Source organism: Microcaecilia unicolor, chromosome 11 (genome assembly GCF_901765095.1).
Source record: "Microcaecilia unicolor chromosome 11, aMicUni1.1, whole genome shotgun sequence".
NCBI lineage: Eukaryota > Metazoa > Chordata > Amphibia > Gymnophiona > Siphonopidae > Microcaecilia > Microcaecilia unicolor.
In genome coordinates, this window is record NC_044041.1 from 26,263,907 (window position 1) to 26,286,657 (window position 22,751).

The window sequence follows — 22,751 nt, forward strand, 5'->3', positions numbered from 1 at the left end:
GGTTGCTTAGGTTTCCTTTCTGTATCAGTTCAGATCAGAGTTTTTGGATAATGTTACTATCTATTTTGCTTGTGTATTTTTGGGAAATTTATATTTCATAAAAGCACATTTAAATAAAAATAGCTCTACAGTTAATGGTAGAAGATCTGAAGGAAAGAGGGACAAAAACTGAGGACTGCGTTTTTATTAATAACAAATCCTTATCATCCGACTATTCTCAAAGGTTTTACAGTTGATAATATAACCTATCCTCTTGTATCCTCAATGAACATCTTAGGGGTTATAATTGATCAGTTTTTATCCCTTAGAAAGTCAAGTCTCGAATGTTGTCTCTAGTTCCTTCCATATGCTTTGGAAACTAATGTGATCATTTTTCTGAAGACCAGTCTTCCGGACCTTAACCTAATCTCTTGTTCTAACAAAAATCGACTATGGTAATTCTATCTGTGCTGGAATTAAATGAGGCCGCCTTAAAAAAAACAAAAAAAAGCTGTTCAAAACACAGCTGCTCATCTAATTTCGAAATCATTGTGCTTTGCTAAAGCTACCCCACTCCTTCATAATCTACACTGGTTACTTATAAAGAACAGAATTTCGTTCAAGCTATGTGCATTGGTCCATCAAATTTTATTTGGCATGCCCCCTCCTGTATGAATGAACTCATTGATTTACTTCCACGCAATACTTCCGTGTCATCCAGAGAATATCTCATTTTACATTTCCCCAGTTACAGAAATGTATCTTGCAAAATAATCCACAATGCTAACTTTTCTTATCAATGCACCAAAATCTGGAATTCTGTTCCTAAACAAATTAGATAGTGATTATGGGTTATTTTGTAATAATTTATTGAAAAATTACTTAATCTTCAACAATATTAAAATGCGGTGCTGAATATTATTTAGTTCCTTATATTTATTTTATTTTTTATTTTTGTTACATTTTGTACCCTGCACTTTCCCACTCATGGCAGGCTCAATGCGGCTTACATGGGACAATGGAGGGTTAAGTGACTTGCCCAGAGTCACAAGGAGCTGCCTGTGCCTGAAGTGGGAATCGAACTCAGTTCCTCAGTTCCCCAGGACCAAAGTCCACCACCCTAACCACTAGGCCACTCCTCCACTGTTGCTACTATTTGAGATTCTACATGGAATGTTGCTATTCCACTAGCAACATTCCATGTAGAAGTCGGCCCTTGCAGATCACCAATGTGGCCGCGCAGGCTTCTGCTTCTGTGAGTCTGACGTCCTGTACGTGTGTGCAGGACGTCAGACTCACAGAAACAGAAGCCTGCGCAGCCACATTGGTGATCTGCAAGGGCCGACTTCTACATGGAATGTTGCTAGTGGAATAGCTTGAACGAAATTCTGTTCTTTATAAGTAACCAGTGTAGATTATGAAGGAGTGGGGTAGCTTTAGCAAAGCACAATGATTTCGAAATTAGATGAGCAGCTGTGTTTTGAACAGCTTTTTTTAGTTTTTTTTAAGGCGGCCTCATTTAATTCCAGCACAGATAGAATTACCATAGTCGATTTTTGTTAGAACAAGAGATTAGGTTAAGGTCCGGAAGACTGGTCTTCAGAAAAGTGATCACATTAGTTTCCAAAGCATATGGAAGGAACTAGAGACAACATTCGAGACTTGACTTTCTAAGGGATAAAAACTGATCAATTATAACCCCTAAGATGTTCATTGAGGATACAAGAGGATAGGTTATATTATCAACTGTAAAACCTTTGAGAATAGTCGGATGATAAGGATGCTAGCAACATTCCATGTAGAATCTCCAATAGTATCGATTTTATTTTTGTTACATTTGTACCCCGCGCTTTCCCACTCATGGCAGGCTCGATGCAATGGAGGGTTAAGTGACTTGCCCAGAGTTACAAGGAGCTGCCTGTGCCTGAAGTGGGAATCAAACTCAGTTCCTCAGTTCCCCAGAACCAAAGTCCACCACCCTCCCTAACCACTAGGCCACTCCTCCACTGTTGCTACTATTTGAGATTCTACATGGAATGTTGCTATTCCACCAACAACATTCCATGTAGAAGTCGGCCCTTGCAGATCACCAATGTGGCCGCGCAGGCTTCTGCTTCTGTGAGTCTGACGTGCAGGACGTCAGACTCACAGAAACAGAAGCCTGCGCAGCCTTCTACATGGAATGTTGCTAGCAACATTCCATGTAGAATCTCCAATAGTAGCAACATTCCATGTAGAATCTCCAATAGTATCTATTTTATTTTTGTTACATTTGTACCCTGCGCTTTCCCACTCATGGCAGGCTCAATGCGGCTTACATGGGGCAATGGAGGGTTAAGTGACTTGGCCAGAGTCACAAGGAGCTGCCTGTGCCTGAAGTGGGAATCGAACTCAGTTCCCCAGGACCAAAGTTCACCACCCTAACCACTAGGCCACTCCTCCACTGCCTGACGCCCCACTGAATTTGCCCCTATCACTTCCTATATCATTTTTATGATGTATTCTTTAAATGTATCTCTTACTTTTATGTTTATATTGTAAGCCACATTGAACCTGGGTTCCACTCGGGCTGATGTGGGATAGAAATGCCATAAATAAATGCACAGAAGATTCCCTAGTTAAGATTTCAAGCATGGAAGGGCTGAGAATGAATCCATTACGTTCTGATTTCTTCCTTTGGCTGATGAGCTGAGCAAACATGCTATACAAATCCAGATGAAGAGATTTAGCCTGGCAGCCCCTCTGAAAACTAGCAGTATAAAGTGTCTCCTGTGTCCAGGCTTTTTTTTTTTCTTCTTTTAAATTAACAGACTACAAATTACTCATTGTCTGAACATGCCAAGCAGAGCAGTTTCAGACTCTCCTTCTCAGTAGCATAAACGGAGCCTTATGAAAATTGACAGGGCCCAACAATACCATGTTCTGTTTGGTCCGCAACAATATTCCAACTGTTTGTATCCTACAGAATAATGTTGGGGGGGGGGGGGGGGGGAGAATGGAACAAGCCAACTTAAAGGCCATGACAGTTGCATAAACAATCATTCTCCTAGTGGACTATGTGATGTTGTGCTGTGTAGGTTTATTTCTCTCCCCCCCCCCCCCCCCCCCCCGCCCCAAGCCACTACCCAGCTAGGATGTTTGCCCACTTGTATTATTATGTAATGCCAGTAACCAAGAGCTTAAGAACTGCTGGCATAAAATAACCTTTTGCTAACTCTATGGTACAAAGTACTGAAAGGATTGTTTCGTAATGAGGGTGTGTGTTGGGGGCTGGCCCAGCCGTTAGGCAAGACTAGGTAGTTGACTAGGGCGCCAGCTTCTTGTGGACAGCAAAGAACAACAAAGGAGGCACTATTTTGCAGGTACCATGCTCTGATGGGAACATTAGTGCACAACCTGGGGGGGGGGGGGGGGAGGGAGGAAGGAAAAAGCACAAGTGCAGTTTAAAGTCTGGACTTAGTGTGCAGAAAAGTCCCGTGTTAACACGTGAAACACTGATTCTAGCGCACTTGGTAAAAAAAAAAGGCCTCTTAATTTGGTCTTTCAGAACAAAATGCACCAGTTGGTTAAATTCTGGTGCTGCCAAGTGCAGAGAAAGTCTTCCCGAGTCTGTGCTTCAGTACAGTAACCTGAGCAATGTGAGAACAGCATCACACAATACGTGTTGATAAGCGCATGCAAGATTCAGTGCCTTGCCTACTTTCAGTGTGGCCTAAACATTTGATAGGTTAGACGCTGTAGACATTTCATTTTGACTCGCTGGGCACACGTGCTGTGATCTTGGGCCACGGTACAACTCCATTGTGGAGCTGGAGTTTGCAGAGGGGAAGAAAATGTCACTTTTTGGTTTAGCTTACTGTGCTCTGTGAATGAATGTTTGAATTAAAGGGACAGGCCTGGAAAAGCTGTAGCCCATGTAGAGGTGTGAGATTTCATTAACCCAATTAAGTATGACATGTATTGGTTTACTTAGAAAGACATCCAAAGGTCCTAGGGTCTGATGAAGCATGTAATGAAGTCAAGTTCTTTATGCCTTTCCTAGTGGGATCAGGTTTCTAAAGGTTACCTAATGGAAAGGAAAGTGTGTTCTGCAATATGAGGCAACAGTATGGAGCTCAGAAGGATAAACTGAAGAGCGACATCAGATTTTTCCTAGAGAGATTGTTAGATGCTTGGAAATGGCTTACCAGTAGAGGTGCTTCAGATGAACAGAATTCAGGATAACCAGGGGTAAGCACAGGTGATCCTTAATGACTGGGAGGTAGGGAGAAATTGAGATCAGAATTTGATGTATTAGAAAGTGGCCTAGTGGTTAGGGTGGTGGACTTTGGTCCTGAGGAACTGAGTTCGATTCTCACTTCAGGCACTGGCAGCTCCTTGTGACTCTGGGCAAGTCACTTAACCCTCCATTGCCCCATGTAAGCCGCATTGAGTCTGCCTTGAGTGGGAAAGCGCGGGGTACAAATGTAACAAAAATAAAATAGATACTATTGGAGATTCTACATGGAATGTTGCTATTCCACTAGCAACATTCCACGTAGAAGCCTGCGCGGCCACATTGGTGATCTGCAAGGGCCGACTTCTACATGGAATGTTGCTAGTGGAATAGCAACATTCCATGTAGAATCTCAAATAGTAGCAACAGTGGAGGAGTGGCCTAGTGGTTAGGGTGGTGGACTTTGGTCCTGAGGAACTGAGTTCGATTCCCACTTCAGGCACTGGCAGCTCCTTGTGACTCTGGGCAAGTCACTTAACCCTCCATTGCCCCATGTAAGCCGCATTGAGCCTGCCATGAGTGGGAAAGCGCGGGGTACAAATGTAACAAAAATCAAACATATAAAAGGCAAGTGTCGTACTCACTCGCAAATGCGCAGACGTACTTGCAACCGCTCCGCCCTCCTCCTCCCCCCCTGAGGTCACTGCTACCGCTCCCCCCACCCGGAGTCGCCGCCACCGCCGCCCCTCCACCCGGCCCGAGCACTGTCTTTCTTATTGAACTTACATCGCACCACGCAGACGCAGCAGGCACATCAGCAAAGCTGCCGTCGGGACGGCCTTCCTTCCCTGCCTGTGTCCCGCCCTCGCCGCGTTACGTCACACGAGGGAGGGACACAGGCAGAGAAGGAAGCCTGTCCCGATGGCAGCTTTGCTGATGTGCCTGCTGCGTCTGCGTGGTGCGATGTAAGTTCAATAACAGACAGTGCTCGGGCTGGGGGGGGGCGGAGCAGCGGCGACCTCGGGGGGGGGGGGCCTCTGAACCCCCACCATTCCAAAACTAGCCCGTTTACACGGGCTCAACGGCTAGTAAATAAGTAGGGGAAGACTGGATGGATCTAATAATCCAAATGACAGTGGTAGGGAAAAGGTTGGGAGGATACAGGATTCCAAACAACCCATCATTGACTCCCTTGAGTAGATGCAAGGGAGAGAAGAACAAAAGAAAAGCCAGAGAGGCCTGTGCAAATGAATGATACTGCAGGCCAGTGACTCCCAAACCTGTCCTGGGAGAACCCCAGCCAGTCAGGATTTTACGATGTCCAATAACGAATATACATGAGATTTGATGTTGAGATGAATTTAGATTTTGTGAACAGATTATATGTATTTTATTGTGAACCACTTTGAAAAAAATATTTTTATCAGTATAAGCGGTATAGAAACGTAAAGATTTGCATACACTGCCTCCTTGTTATGTAAATCTATCTCGTGCATATTCATTGTGGATATGCCATGAGATAGCCAGATTGCTACCAGCAAACCACAACAGCCTAGAAACCAGCTGGGTTAGTACCAGCCATAGCCAACTTTTCAAAATGATCGGGGGTGCTAAACCCAATAGAGGTTACCCTTCCCTAAACAGTCAAGTTGTTTGCTTAATAGTGGGGAGGCTGAAGCATCCAGAGAACCCATAGAGCTGTCTCTTGTGGTACCAACAGACTAGGGGTGTCAACTTGTGTGCCCGAGTGAATCCTCTAACATCAAAATGAGAGGCCTGAGTGCCACAGTTCCCCCCCCCTCCCCCCCTTGATTCTCTACCATCCTGGACAGCTGAGCAAACAGACTCCATCCACGGTTAAGACGTACAAAAAGTAGAGAGACACATGAAAAACTGCACACGCCATCCGGGGGCTTCCTGAGCTTGTAGGTTTCGGAGGCTTTTATATTTGTTCACAACAGTTCTCCATCCCAGAACCCTCCTCTCCTCACTAGAGATTTTGCTTGCTCTACAGAAGAGTTCCAGATAGCCCTGGTTGCTACCCAGATTTAAACAACAACAACAAAAAAAAACTTCAGGGGAGTGGAGGAGTGGCCTAGTGGTTAGGGTGGTGGACTTTGGTCCTGAGGAACTGAGTTCGATTCCCACTTCAGGCACAAGCAGCTCCTTGTGACTCTGGGCAAGTCACTTAACCCTTCATTGCCCCATGTAAGCCGCATTGAGCCTGCCATGAGTGGGAAAGCGCGGGGTACAAATGTAACAAAAATAAAATAGATACTATTGGAGATTCTACATGGAATGTTGCTACTATTGGAGATTCTACATGGAATGTTGCTATAGAAATGCTAAGTAGTAGTAGTAGTAGTACTATTGGAGATTCTACATGGAATGTTGCTATTCCACTAATGTAGAAGGCTGCGCAGGCTTCTGTTTCTGTGAGTCTGACGTCCTGCACGTACGTGCAGGACGTCAGACTCACAGAAGCAGAAGCCTGCGTGGCCACATTGGTGATCTGCAAGGGCCGACTTCTAGTGGAATAGCAACATTCCATGTAGAATCTCAAATAGTAGCAACAGTGGAGGAGTGGCCTAGTGGTTAGGGTGGTGGACTTTGGTCTGAGTTCGATTCCCACTTCAGGCACAGGCAGCTCCTTGTGACTCTGGGCAAGTCACTTAACCCTCCATTGCCCCATGTAAGCCATATTGAGCCTGCCATGAGTGGGAAAGCGCGGAGTACAAATGTAACAAAAAAAATAAAAATAAATTACTCTTTGGAAGTATGGCAGGTTGGGGGAGATGTGATTAGACACTTAAATACTTGCAAGGTATAAATGCACAGGAAGTGGGCCTCTTCTAATGCAAAGGAAACTGTGGAACATGGTCACTGGATGAAGCTGCAACGTGATGGACACGGGAGTAGGATTACCATATGTCTGGATTTACCCAGACATGTCCTCGGGCAACCGGGCGGGTTTTGCCAATCTGCCTCAGCCTGCCAGTTTGTCCAGAAATCCGGACAAATGGGCAGATTGCTAGCCTCCCCTCCCCTTAACTTACTACTGCCCTGGTGGTCTAGTGACTTCTTCCGCCTTCGGGCAGGAAAGAGCCCCCTCTTTCCTGCCTGGAGCGCTGCCCTGCATGCATCCTTCCTTTTGCTGATCTTGGCGCCGATTTAAAATGGCCACCGAGAGTTGAAGTGACCTTGCGAGACTTCAACTCTCGGTGGCCATTTTCAATCGGCACCGAGATCAGCAAAAGGAAGGATGCATGCAGGGCAGCGCTCCGGACAGGAAAGAGGGGGCTCTTTCCTGCCCCGAAGAGGTCACTAGACCACCAGGGCAGTAGTAAGGGGAGGGTGGGTGACGGGGTCTGTGATGGGGGGAGGGGGGGAGGGCGTGAAAGGGGGTGGGGGGTGTGAGGGGGGAGGGCGTGAAAGGGGGTGGGGGGTGGGGCATGTGTCCTTTTTGGGGGACAAAATATGGTAACCCTACACAGGAGTAATCTAAGGAAATAATGTGGATGTGTGGAACAACCTCCCAGCAGAGATGGTAGAGACAGACAGTATTTGGATTTAAGAAAGCATGAGACAAGCTCCGAGGATCTCTGAAGGAGAGGATGGGATTGTACTGTAGTAATTGGTGTGGATGGGCAGACTCTGGATAGCTCAAATATAGTGTTCTAGGGCATATTAACATTTCTTGGTCTTGATTATAATGCATTCTGAATAACTCAGACTGTAAAGCAACATAACATTAATTTACTTTCAACTATAGAAATTTAAAGAATGTAAATGTGAAAGGTGCTTAGTACAAACATTTCACTGGCCTCAAAGGGAAAAACAGTGAATTTCCATGATCACACTAAGGCTTGTCCAACAAATATTTCAACGGGCCTTTTTTACTAGTATAAATATAATTTGTAATCTGCTTTAGTCTACAGGATTCTATTTTGGAAATCACTGTCGATTCAGGCAGATCATTAAAAAACATAAGACAAATATTACAAACGGACAGTATATAAATATCTAATAACCTCCAAAACCAGTTTGTTAAACAAGCACAATTAACAATATGTGCTAAGTCTTGTGGAAAGTTGCCTCTGATCATTAATAGCAACAACCATTTTCCTTATACGGATTAGATTTTTTTTTCCCCGCTGTTCGTTTCATTTGTAAAGTGACAGAGAGCTAGGCAACAAATAGTTGGGCATATGAGTGTGAAAGAAATCCTAGACCTCTGTGAATCAGGGACAAATGTTTAAATCAGTCTTTGGTAGTGCTGTGGGGTTTTGTTTTGTTTTTTAATAAAACTGACAGGACCATTAGCAAAACTTTTCAAGGAAGTATATTTTTGTCGTGTGTGTGTGTCCCCTTTTCTTTAAATACGCTGTTTGTTTTTTCTAGTGATTTATGGCCTCCCTGATTTTTCAGATTTGCAAATGGGTGAGAAACTGCAGCAGCTCACTGATGCTACCAGAGAAAATAGTAGCAGAGGGGATTCTTTCATTCAACAACGGGGTGGGGATAGATCCTGCGGGGACAGGGCGAGGATGGGGATATAGAGCCCATGGGGACGGGGACAGATTTTGTCCCCATGTCATTTTCTACTTTGAAGCCTGATAATGAACTGGACTGTGTGAGTGCTGCAGACAATAATATTTAGATTTTTTTTTTTTTTTTTAAACAAGCAAACTTGCTGGCCATAACTAGCAAAATTTGCACCGGGGGGGGGGGGGGGGGGGGGGTCCTGTACATTCCTGCTACCAGCACATCTTCTAGGAAGACATCTATTGCAGGAAGGACTGTGGAGGACAGGAGAGCTAGACTGAAACCTGAGATTGGTGATGACTTATTCATCCACAGATTAAAATATCACAGCAGTGCTTCATAGGGCATATTTCTACCCCCGTTAGGGCATACACTCAGAATGGGTTATATTTTGTATCCCTGGACAATTTAATAGGCTGGATTAGGGTTCCTTGGGGTAGTAGAAGTCAGCTATCGTTGCGTTGGAAAGGTAGAGGGTGGGGGGGGGTTATTATAGTTTCTCTTTGTTGTTATTGTTTTCTGTTTGCGATTTATAAACAGTTGCACAGCATACTATTTCTTTTTATACTTCTATAAAAAGATTTAAATATAAAATCATAAGTTTTCGAGGCTTTTGCAGATGAGGACAGAGTCCACGGGGATGGGGAAGGAGACGGGGCCTACAGGGACAGACTTTGTCCCTGTGTCATTCTCTATTGCATGCAGTAGTCGCAAGCCTTTGGACTGCAAAGAAAAATGCTTCGCCCATGCAAACGAGGCCATTCTTACATGTGTAGTGATACTGCAGAGTAACTCTTTGGATCTCTGTCCACACAAAGGTGAGGCATTTAAGGCATGTAAACTACAGAGTGTACTGTTACAAGACAAGCCACAGGAAACCTTTCCACCTGTTGATCTGTTGTTGAAGCTATTGTGTGTGACTGGCTTTGATCCAGATAAGTATCACATTCTTATTGACTGTTTTATGCTACTGAGGATACTGCCATTGAATAAGGGAGGTGGTGATTGACTTCATTCAAAATGTGATGGGTGGGCTTCAGAGAGAGAGAAAGTTGCTTAAAGTGCACACCATGGTCTATTCCAAATTTTACCACCATCACTTGCTTGCCAGGGTCGAAACGGCAGTTGCTGTGTAGTTGTGTTTTCACGGACTCCTTCTCCCCAGCGCACGTTAATGGGGTGGGTTGTTAGGAGTACGTTCATCAGGGGTCCAAAATTCCAGTCCTTGAAGTTCATAGCCCAGCCTGGTTTTCAGGATTTCCACAATGAATATGCATGCAAATAGATCGCATACGTACTCATTGTGGAAATCCTGAAAACCAGGCTGGGTTATGGACCTCAAGGACTGGATTTGAGCACCTCTGACAGACGTGGTAACTGCATTTCTTTTCTGGCAACTGCTACCCCAAACCCATTATATTCTGGTGCAGATCTTGTTCCACCTACTGCCCTGCTGCTCACGCTTGCTCTCCTTTCCTCCTGTTCTAAGGTGCTGTATTTGTCTGTCATGGTGGAAATGAAAACGGTAACGGAATTCAAACATGCGTGGGATAAACATAAAGGAATCTTGTTCAGAAGGAATGGATCCTAAGGAGCTTAGCCGAGATTGGGTGGCAGAGCCAGAGGCGAGGATGGTGCTGGGCAGACTTATACGGCCTGTGCCAGAACCGGTGGTGGGAGGTGGGGCTGGTGGTTGGGAGGCAGGGATAGTGCTGGGCAGACTTATATGGTCTGTGCCAGAGCCGGTGATGGGAGGTGGGACTGGTGGTTGGGAGGCGGGAAGTACTGCTGGCCAGACTTGTATGGTCTGTGCCCTGAAAAAGACAGGTACAAATCAAGGTAAGGTATACACAAAAAGTAGCACATATGAGTTTATCTTGTTGGGCAGACTGGATGGACCGTGTGGGTCTTTTTCTGCCGTCATCTACTATGTTACTATGTATGTAGGGGTGGGGAAGGAGGCTAGAGAACTCTGCTAACCACTATCCTGCTATTGTCCATCAGTTTGTTTTCCAAATGCGCCCATATAACTTGTGACCTCATCCTGGCCGGATCTTCAGCGGCTTCCCTTCAACCTTGTGCCTTTTTGAGGCTGCTTTTGACTCCTAACCCCTGTTCATTTGTTCAGTACCCATGTCCGTTTTCATCATTCCCACCTTAAGTAGTTCCCTTATCCCTTATCTGTTCTGTTTGTCTGTGTTAATCAGATTTACCATTCAGGAAAATGTTAAAGTCCCATTTGTTCAAACAAGCTTACCCTAATGAACCAACTTAATTCTACCAGCCCATCTGAAGATGACACTGACTTTGACACCAATTGCACCTCTGACCTTATCCTCAAATCCCCTTATACTCAATCCCCAATCTTCTCTTCTCCATCCTTTTATACCATATCCCTCCCAATCTCCTTCCCTTTTACCTATTCTATCCTTTCCTTGTTTACCTCCCCTATTCCAATTCATATGCTCTTGGGCACTGTTGCCATTATGTTTCTCACAGTTTGTAATATTCTTCTTACATGTCCTTTGTAATGCTTTTTTTTTTTTACTTTGTAAGCCGCACTGAACCTGCTGTATGTGGGAAAGCGCGGGGTACAAATGTAATAATAATAATAGCTGAAATATAAGGCAGGAACATGAGGCTTTTATATAAATCACGTGATAGTTTTGGAGATCTTTCATCTCTGGACAAAGTGCAGTGGTGTCAGTGTTAGTTAATTAATTTATAGCATTTATATCCCACATTTTCCCACCCACGGGCAGACCCAATGTGGCTTACAGTAATTAAATCATAAATCAATTCTACAACAAACGGTCAACGACATTGTAGTGAAAGAGGCTAGAGAGTAATAGCAAAGGTGGGGAAATGCGGAAAGAGAAATTGAATTCAATAGGAAGAGATGCGGGGCGGGTCTTGGAGCGTATGTTTTTCCAAATAAGAAGGTCTTAAGATATTTTTTGAAGGTCGAATGATCAGGGGTAATTTTCACAAAGTGTTAATGCCATCATCAATGCTGCAGCCCTTCAGCTTTTGGCTGTATTGAAATAAACGTCATCACCTTGACCCAAGCTGTCACTGTTTTCTCTTTGCAACCTGCCTAATATCTGAATCATAATATCAAAAACTTACTGATCTTGAGGGTCAGTTTCCTAGTGTAGCGCTTGGTATTTTCTTGTAAATAAACTGTATTTGTTAATACTTGGAAGAATTCATATTTTTCATATTTATTTGCAGATTGCATGGGGAGTGCTGTATTTTCACCCATCAAAGCAGATATAAGTGGAAACATCATGGTATGTCTTTACTCTTTTACCTCCCCCCCTTCCATTTACTAACCTGCGTGGCAGTGCTGACGCAGCCCATTCAAAGTGAATGGGCTGTGTCGGCATTAGTGCAATTGGCAGCTGCTAGCATGGCTTAGCGCTGGGGGGTGGCGTGCCTGGTCGTAATCGGACAGAGGCGGTAAATGGTTACATGGCAATTTTTTAATTGCCGCACAGCCATTTATTGCCTCCTTAACCCATTAGTGCCCAATGGGAACAAATCAGAAAGATATAGTAGAATTGGAAAAGGTGCAGCGAAGGGCGACTAAAATGATAGCGGGGATGGGACGACTTCCCTATGAAGAAAGACTAAGGAGGCTAGGGCTTTTCAGCTTGGAGAAGAGACGGCTGAGGGAAGATATGATAGAGGTATATAAAATAGTGAGTGGAGTGGAACAGGTGGGTGTGAAGCGTCTGTTCACGCTTTCCAAAAATACTAGGACTAGGGGGCATGCAATGAAACTACAGTGTAGTAAATTTAAAACAAATCGGAGAAAATCTTTCTTCACCCAACGCATTATTAAACTCTGGAATTCGTTGCCAGAGAACGTGGTGAAGGCGGTTAGCTTAGCAGAGTTTAAAAAGGGGTTTGACTGTTTCCTAAAGGAGAAGTCCTTAAACCACTACTAAATGGACTTGGGAAAAATCCACACTTCCAGGAATAACATGTACAGAATGTTTGTACGTTTGGGAAGCTTGCCAGGTGCCCTTGGCCTGGATTGACCGCTGTCGTGGACAGGATGCTGGGCTCGATGGACCCTTGGTCTTTTCCCAGTGTGGCATTACTTATGTACTTATTGGGCACTAATGGGTTAAGAGAGCCACTTTTACCGGAGACAGTAAAAGGTGGCCTCAACACATGGCAATCTCCACGTGCGAACGCCACCATGGGCCACCTTTTACTGCCATTTGGTTAAAAGGCTCCCTTAGTGTTTGCTGAGATGAGACAAGGGACAAACCACTCTTGGAAATATTAACCGTTTATCTTGCGACTATATAGTGTGCTTTTTTGGTGGGACTTTAATAAACATAGGTTTTGTTCATGTACTAAGTGATCAATATCCTATGCTTTAATAATTGTCCCATTTATGTTCTGTGCAGATTTGCAGTTCATTTATATGACTGTCCAATAACTATTCCCCCCACTCACCCCATGTAAACTTAACAATAATTCAAATATGTATGTGAAGGCTTGGGAACATGTAATAAGTGAAACACGTTTAAGAGAACAAATGAACGTTTCATGCCTGTATATTATGCATGCAGCTTCTCTGCTCCAGCACGGTTTATGTTTTACTGCCGACATAAACTGATTTCATGGGGATGTTAGTAGCTTGCGTGACTGTAGAAAAAAAAATCCTCTACTTCTGTGTGTTTGTTACTATTGACTCAGGCAGCGCATAAAGAGGATATTTTTCTATAGCGGATCACATTTCCCCATGAATCGGATACATAGGTCATATTGGGGGCAGAGGGAAGAATACATGGATGAGATGAAGAAAAAAAGTCAGTTTAAATTGTGCTTCACTTTGCATGAGGTTGCCAGATGCTTACATACTGTGGTTTAATATTTGAATGATAAAAGCAATCTAGGATAAGCGTTGGCATAGAAGGACCTTGGTTTGTACATGAACAAATCCATGCGTCCCCCAAAAAGCACCTAAAACCAAGAAGCAGCCATTATTTTCACAGATGCTAAATTTTTGCCTCTGGCGCTATTTTGTAAATGTGCCTGTCTTGTATAGTGTGTATTTGCAAAGGGGGTGGGGGGAATGAATGGTTGGAACCTGAACGGGGACTCTGTTACACTCACACTTTATATTCTGTAATACTGCTTTCTCAACCCAGTCCGTGAGACACACCTAGTTACGTAATGTTTTCAGGATATCCACAGTGAATAGGCATAAGAGATTTATTTATTTATTTGTTACATTTGTATCCCACATTTTCCCACCTATTTGCAGGCTCAATGTAACATAGTAGATGATGGCAGAAAAAGACCTGCCCAGTCCATCCAGTCTGCCCAACAAGATAACTCATATGTGCTGCTTTTTGTGTATACCCTACTTTGATTTGTACCTGTGCTCTTCAGGGCACAGACCGTATAAGTCTGCCCAGCTCTATCCTCGCCTCCCAACCACCAGCCCCACCTCCCAACCACCAGCTCTGGCACAGACCCTACAAGTCTGCCCAGCACTATCCTCGCCTCCCAACCACCAGCTCTAGCACAGACTGTACAAGTCTGCCCAGCACTATCCTCGCCTCCCAACCACCAGCCTCACCTCCCAACCACCGGCTCTGGCACAGACCGTATAAGTCTGCCCAGCACTATCCTCGCCTCCCAACCACCAGCCCCACCTCCCAACCACCAGCTCTGGCACAGACTGTACAAGTCTGCCCAGCACTATCCTCGCCTCCCAACCACCAGCCCCACCTCCCAACCACCAGCTCTGGCACAGACCGTATAAGTCTGCCCAGCACTATCCTCGCCTCCCAACCACCAGCCCCACCTCCCAACCACCGGCTCTGGCACAGACCGTATAAGTCTGCCCAGCACTATCCTCGCCTCCCAACCACCAGCTCTGGCACAGACTGTACAAGTCTGCCCAGCACTATCCTTGCCTCCCAACCACCAGCCCCACCTCCCAACCACCGGCTCTGGCACAGACCGTATAAGTCTGCCCAGCACTATCCTCGCCTCCGAACCACCAGCCCCACCTCCCAACCACCAGCTCTGGCACAGACTGTACAAGTCTGCCCAGCACTATCCTCGCCTCCCAACCACCAGCCCCACCTCCCAACCACCGGCTCTGGCACAGACCGTATAAGTCTGCCCAGCACTATCCTCGCCTCCCAACCACCAGCCCCACCTCCCAACCACCAGCTCTGGCACAGACTGTACAAGTCTGCCCAGCACTATCCTCGCCTCCCAACCACCAGCCCCACCTCCCAACCACCAGCTCTGGCACAGACCGTACAAGTCTGCCCAGCACTATCCTCGCCTCCCAACCACCAGCTCTGGCACAGACTGTACAAGTCTGCCCAGCACTATCCTCGCCTCCCAACCACCAGCCCCACCTCCCAACCACCGGCTCTGGCACAGACCGTATAAGTCTGCCCAGCACTATCCCTGCCTCCCAAGCACCAGTCCCGCTTCCCACCACCAGCTCTGGCACAGACCGTACAAGTCTGCCCAGCACTATCCTCGCCTCCCAACCACCAGCTCTGGCACAGACTGTACAAGTCTGCCCAGCACTATCCTCGCCTCCCAACCACCAGCCCCACCTCCCAACCACCGGCTCTGGCACAGACCGTATAAGTCTGCCCAGCACTATCCTCGCCTCCCAACCACCAGCCCCACCTCCCAACCACCAGCTCTGGCACAGACTGTACAAGTCTGCCCAGCACTATCCTCGCCTCCCAACCACCAGCCCCACCTCCCAACCACCAGCTCTGGCACAGACCGTACAAGTCTGCCCAGCACTATCCTCGCCTCCCAACCACCAGCTCTGGCACAGACTGTACAAGTCTGCCCAGCACTATCCTCGCCTCCCAACCACCAGCCCCACCTCCCAACCACCAGCTCTGGCACAGACTGTACAAGTCTGCCCAGCACTATCCCTGCCTCCCAAGCACCAGTCCCGCTTCCCACCACCAGCTCTGGCACAGACCGTACAAGTCTGCCCAGCACTATCCTCGCCTCCCAACCACCAGCTCTGGCACAGACTGTACAAGTCTGCCCAGCACTATCCTCGCCTCCCAACCACCGGCTCTGGCACAGACCGTATAAGTCTGCCCAGCACTATCCTCGCCTCCCAACCACCAGCCCCACCTCCCAACCACCAGCTCTGGCACAGACTGTACAAGTCTGCCCAGCACTATCCTCGCCTCCCAACCACCAGCTCTGGCACAGACCGTATAAGTCTGCCCAGCACTATCCTCGCCTCCCAACCACCAGCCCCACCTCCCAACCACCGGCTCTGGCACAGACCGTATAAGTCTGCCCAGCACTATCCTCGCCTCCCAACCACCAGCCCCACCTCCCAACCACCAGCTCTGGCACAGACTGTACAAGTCTGCCCAGCACTATCCTCGCCTCCCAACCACCAGCCCCACCTCCCAACCACCAGCTCTGGCACAGACTGTACAAGTCTGCCCAGCACTATCCTCGCCTCCCAACCACCAGCCCCACCTCAGACCGTACAAGTCTGCCCAGCACTATCCTCGCCTCCCAACCACCAGCTCTGGCACAGACTGTACAAGTCTGCCCAGCACTATCCTCGCCTCCCAACCACCGGCTCTGGCACAGACCGTATAAGTCTGCCCAGCACTATCCTCGCCTCCCAACCACCAGCCCCACCTCCCAACCACCAGCTCTGGCACAGACTGTACAAGTCTGCCCAGCACTATCCTCGCCTCCCAACCACCAGCTCTGGCACAGACCGTATAAGTCTGCCCAGCACTATCCTCGCCTCCCAACCACCAGCCTCGCCTCCCAACCACCAGCTCTGGCACAGACCGTATAAGTCTGCCCAGCACTATCCTCGCCTCCCAACCACCAGCCCCACCTCCCAACCACCGGCTCTGGCACAGACCGTATAAGTCTGCCCAGCACTATCCTCGCCTCCCAACCACCAGCCCCACCTCCCAACCACCAGCTCTGGCACAGACTGTACAAGTCTGCCCAGCACTATCCTCGCCTCCCAACCACCAGCCCCACCTCCCAACCACCAGCTCTGGCACAGACCGTACAAGTCTGCCCAGCACTATCCTCGCCTCCCAACCACCAGCTCTGGCACAGACTGTACAAGTCTGCCCAGCACTATCCTCGCCTCCCAACCACCAGCCCCACCTCCCAACCACCGGCTCTGGCACAGACCGTATAAGTCTGCCCAGCACTATCCCTGCCTCCCAAGCACCAGTCCCGCTTCCCACCACCAGCTCTGGCACAGACCGTACAAGTCTGCCCAGCACTATCCTCGCCTCCCAACCACCAGCTCTGGCACAGACTGTACAAGTCTGCCCAGCACTATCCTCGCCTCCCAACCACCAGCCCCACCTCCCAACCACCGGCTCTGGCACAGACCGTATAAGTCTGCCCAGCACTATCCTCGCCTCCCAACCACCAGCCCCACCTCCCAACCACCAGCTCTGGCACAGACTGTACAAGTCTGCCCAGCACTATCCTCGCCTCCCAACCACCAGCCCCACCTCCCAACCACCAGCTCTGGCACAGACCGTACAAGTCTGCCCAGCACTATCCTCGCCTCCCAACCACCAGCTCTGGCACAGACTGTACAAGTCTGCCCAGCACTATCCTCGCCTCCCAACCACCAGCCCCACCTCCCAACCACCAGCTCTGGCACAGACCGTACAAGTCTGCCCAGCACTATCCTCGCCTCCCAACCACCAGCTCTGGCACAGACTGTACAAGTCTGCCCAGCACTATCCTCGCCTCCCAACCACCAGCCCCACCTCCCAACCACTGGCTCTGGCACAGACCGTATAAGTCTGCCCAGCACTATCCTCGCCTCCCAACCACCAGCCCCACCTCCCAACCACCAGCTCTGGCACAGACTGTACAAGTCTGCCCAGCACTATCCTCGCCTCCCAACCACCAGCCCCACCTCAGACCGTACAAGTCTGCCCAGCACTATCCTCGCCTCCCAACCACCAGCTCTGGCACAGACTGTACAAGTCTGCCCAGCACTATCCTCGCCTCCCAACCACCAGCCCCACCTCCCAACCACCGGCTCTGGCACAGACCGTATAAGTCTGTCCAGCACTATCCCTGCCTCCCAAGCACCAGCCCCGCCTCCCGATCTTGACTAAGCTCCTGAGGATCTATTCCTTCCGCACAAGATTCCTTTGTTTATCCCACACATGTTTGAATTCCGTTACCGTTTCCATTTCCACCACCTCCCGCGGGAGGGCATTCCAAGCATCCACTACTCTCTCCGTGAAAAAAATACTTGCTAACATTTTTCTTAAGTCATAATGTGCAGAGTAAATCTATTTTTTAAAAATTCTGTTATAGTCTAGTATAGAACCTACAATATGCTATGGCTTACATAGTACCGTAAAGCCGTTCGCCAATTCCAGTATGAACAAATACAGTAATGTTGTGGTAGAATAAGGTTCATGTCTACAGACACATTAGGGAATCGTAGAGAGGAAGAATTATATGTCCATTACGAGCTTTGGTTTAGTTGTGTTGCAGGGTACAGGCATGCATTGCCTCCTTGATATGTAAATCTCTCCTGTATATTAACTATCAATAACGTGACTGCTACTCACTTAATTAAGCTATTTTAACCTCTATTTATATGCTACATATATTTTTTTAATGTGCTAGTGGCTGATATACATGTACCTTCCTATAATAGTATTTGGGTGGATGAATGAAATACTATTATAGGAAGGTACATGTATATCAGTCACTAGCACATTAAAAAAATATATGTAGCATATAAATAGAGGTTAAAATAGCTTAATTAAGTGAGTAGCAGTCACGTTATTGATAGTTAGGCATTAGATTGTGCCTGGATTGGAATAAGGGAGATCTGTTAGTAGTGTAGGATATTGTATATTAACTGGGAATATCCTGAAAACCTGATTGGACCGAGTTGAGAAGCACTGTTCTATAACACTTCTACAAGTATCTTCAGCATTTAGGTGCTCACAGCTGGCATAAATGCCCTCACCTAAATTCTAGATGTGTATATTCCTGGTTAGCAGGGGCTTAGCCAGACTTCAGCGGGAGGGGGGTCCAGAGCTGGTTAGCAGGGGCGTAGCCAGACTTCAGCGGGAGGGGGGTCCAGAGCCCGAGGTGAGGGGGCACATTTTAGACCCCCCCCCTTCCGCCACTCCCAACCCCCGCCAACCAAAGTCCCCTTCAGCACCAGTCTTCGAGTCTGGCGTGTTCACTGATCTGGATTCTGTTTCTGTGACGTTCCTACGTGCAGGACGTCAGGACTCGCAGAAACAGAATCCAGATGAGCAACGCGCCGGACTCGGAGACCAGTGCTGAAGAGGACTTTGGCTGGTGGGGGTTGGGGACCCCCGCCAGCAAAGGTACCTGATGGTGGCAGCAGCGGGGGAGGGTTGGTGGCGGTGGTGTGGGGGGGGGGGGTCGAATGTGGCGGGGGAGGGTTGGCGGGCGGGGGTGAAAGCAGGGGGGCCAGGGCTAAATCTGCTGGGTCCCATGCCCCCGTGGCCCCACCTAGTTATGCCCCTGCTGGTTAGGCTACTATTTTGTAAAGGAAAATATGTGCCTCCCTTCTTTATAGAACAGGCTTTTACCGGGTGCCCTTTTTATAGAATTGACCTTCGTGGTAATAGTGAGCCACTGACCGCCTCATTCTGTAACGTGAGTGCCGAAAGGTAAGTGCCATTTGCGCACTCGGAACACTGACAATTGTGTGCATGATGGTTACAGATTTACATGCAAGTGTTAGTTGTGTGCCAAGCGGTGTTCTGTAATCTTAGTATGCAAATGCAAGTGGGTGTCCCACAATTATGCACACATGTAGTAGAATAAAGTCATTTATACACCAAAGGGCATTTATGTAAATAAACTTTGGCATATACATACATACGTATTCGGTAATGGAATCTGGGTGCCCAGATTCTCTAAGAGTGACTGTAGAACAACGGAACAGCAGGACCAACGAGCAAAAATGGAATGACTTTAGGCGTTCGTCAGGGGCATAGCCAGACCTCGACGGGAGGGGAGGGGGGCACATATTCACTTGCCTCCCCGCTGCTGCCCCCCCCCCCCCCCGCCACTGCGAAGGTACCTTGGCTGGTGGGTGTCCCCAACCCCTGCCAGTTAAAGCGTTTATCTCGCGCTGGTCTCACATTGCCTGGCGCCCTGTTCTGTTTTCAGTCGCTGTGCACGCTCGTTTTAATGAAACTGAGCATGCCACTTGCACGCATGAAGGGGACAGTCCTCAACACCAGTAAAACTAGAAATCCCAACAATGTAGCGTTTCCATCTAAGAAAACAATCTCCCCTAGGGAAAGGAGGAGAGGAGAAAACCCCCAACATGCACACACAAGACCACCACAAATTGGCTTAAATAGTTCATTTTCCATTTTACAAGAGGATCTTTACGTAGTATTTAGAGTACATGCACCAAATGGAAACTTGAAAAGAAAAACATACAGATCTATAAGTTTTTATTGTACAAATGCAACACTGGAGTGGAGTAGTGGCCTAGTGGTTAGAGCACTGGTCTTGCAATCCAGAGGTGGCTGGTTCAAATCCCACTGCTGCTCCTCGTGATCTTGGGCAAGTCACTTAAGCCTCCATTGCCTCAGGTACAAACTTAGATTGTGAGCCCTCCTGGGACAGAGAAATATCCAGAGTACCTGAATGTAACTCACCTTGAGCTACTACTGAAAAGGGTGTGAGCAAAATCCAAGTAAATTATTTGAGATTCTGTTGCTACTATCTGAGATTTTACATGGAATGTTGCTACTATTTGAGATTCTATATGGAATGTTCATATTATCTGAGATTCTACATGGAATGTTGCTATAGTGGAGGAGTGGCCTAGTGGTTAGAGCACCCAGTTCAAATCCCACTGCTGCCCTTGTGATCTTGGGCAAAGTCACTTAACCCTCCATTGCCTCAGGTACAAACTTAGATTGTGAGCTCTCCTGGGACAGAGAAATATCCAGAGTACCTGAATGTAACTCACCTTGAGCTACTACTGAAAAAGGTGTGAGCAAAATCTTAATAAGTAAATAAATAAATATTGGTGATTCTACATGGAATGTTGCCACTTTTTGAGATTCTGTTGCTACTATTTGAGATTCTAGATGGAATGTTGCCAGTGGAGGAGTGGCCTAGTGGTTAGAGTACAGTCTTGCAATCCAGAGGTGGCCAGTTCAAATCCCACTGCCATTCCTTGTGATCTTGGGCAAGCCACTTAACCCTCCATTGCCTCAGGTACAAACTTAGATTGTGAGCCCTCCTGGGACAGAGAAATATCCAGAGTACCTGAATGTAACTCACGTTGAGCTACTACTGAAAAAGGTGTGAGCAAAATCTAAATAAATAAAATTAAAAAATGTCTGGAAAAGAGTCGTAAATAAAACAAAGAATTCATACTTAGCACTCGGAATTAGATGCTTAACTTGTGCCACACTTTATAGAATACAGAAAATGCAGCAGATCCCAGAGTAAAGTTCTCGAGAAAATATCTTTATTAACAGGAGTACCAGATGTGTGGTCCATGCTTCACCCACTGTGGGGCTGCCTCAGGGGTATGACCTAAAATATGACATTTAATTAAATATCGATTCTAAAGAAAAGAGGGCTTCAGATGGAGGATGGGAGGAATACTATCGCATTTTTCCTGACGATAACAACCTGTCAGCCCAACCTTAAACTGCTGTTAGTGGCCAGACTTTGGAAGAAACAGCAACAGGAAGCTGCCCCAGAACAACAGGGACCACACCTGAGAGCACGGTGTGAGATTTCAGTGGAAGGATCTCGAGGAAGATGTGCTTTCTCTTCTCCGTTAGTCTTTTTAAATCAATTTTATTGCAATCTAAAAAATACATAAGCAAATTACTAAAACCAAACACAATATTCACTCTAATAATTCCCCCTCCCCCACTTCAGGGCTGGAAAACCCTTTGAGTAACATCCAAATTTTTTATTCCTCCAATAATCACCCATCCCCAGCCGTAACCTTAAGAAGAGGTGGGAAATGCCTTTGTCCCCTTCAGTCCTTTTTCTTTTGTTTCCACGGCCGTGTCAAATAGCTCTGTTCACAGCACCTTAGGTTTATTTTTTGTTTTAGATTTTTTTCTTTCTGCTGACTGATTCCTCTTCAGTACCTCACTCTTCCTCTCAACCCTAAGCCCAGACTGCAGGAAAAGTTCAAAATAAATATTATTTGCCGCTTAGCAAGCCACAATCTTTCCCTTGGGTGGGGGTGGAGGGATCTAGAACATAAGGCCTGCAGAATCGAGATCATCGCTCCACCCCCACCCCCACTTCTGATTCTGCTTGTCTTCTGCCCGGCACAACCGTGGGGTAGCAGTGATTTCAAGCAGATTTCCGTGGGAGGGGGGTCCAAAGCCCGACATTTTAGCCCTCCCCCCGGCGCCGCCCCCCCACGTCTTTTCCGACCCCCCCCTCCCGCCGCGAACCCTCCCCCGCTGCCGCCTACCTTCACTTTTGCTGGCGGGGGACTCCACTCCCCGCCAGCCGACGTCCTCTCGGTCCTGCTCCTGCTCTTGTTGCATGCAAGAGTTCTGTTCTCTGAGTCTGACGTTGCACGTACAACGTGCAGGACGTCAGCAATGCATGCAACAGCAGGAGCAGGATGGAGAGGACGTCAGCTGGCAGGGAGTGGGGTCCCCCGCCAGCAAAAGTGAAGGTAGGCGGGGGCGGGTTCGCCGGGAGGGGGGTCCAGGCCCCCTCAGGCCCCACGTAGCTACTCCACTGGATTCAAGGGCCAGATGCTAAGTTGTTGTTAAATACCGCATGTGCATAACTGCTGTGGTGGTCAGACCATGGTCCCAGTGCTTAGAGCCCTCTATCTTCCTTTTGGAATAGTATATGGGACCTTCGAGAGGGAATATGGGCTCAGAAGGGAAGAAGGAAAACATGGGCCGGAATCCCAGGAATGAAGGTAATTGTAGTGTCTCTTAGCAACAGGAAAGGCACC

At 47.5% G+C, this 22,751-nt stretch overlaps 1 protein-coding gene across 1 annotated transcript in view; it reads left to right on the plus strand.

Annotated features, from left to right (window-relative positions):
* Positions 1-22,751, plus strand: part of GLTP (glycolipid transfer protein) — a 75,056-nt gene that overhangs the window by 37,978 nt on the left and 14,327 nt on the right. The window contains exon 2 of the mRNA XM_030219188.1: positions 11,975-12,033. Within this exon, the coding sequence (XP_030075048.1) occupies positions 11,975-12,033 (59 nt within the window). The remainder of the gene's footprint in view (positions 1-11,974; positions 12,034-22,751) is intronic.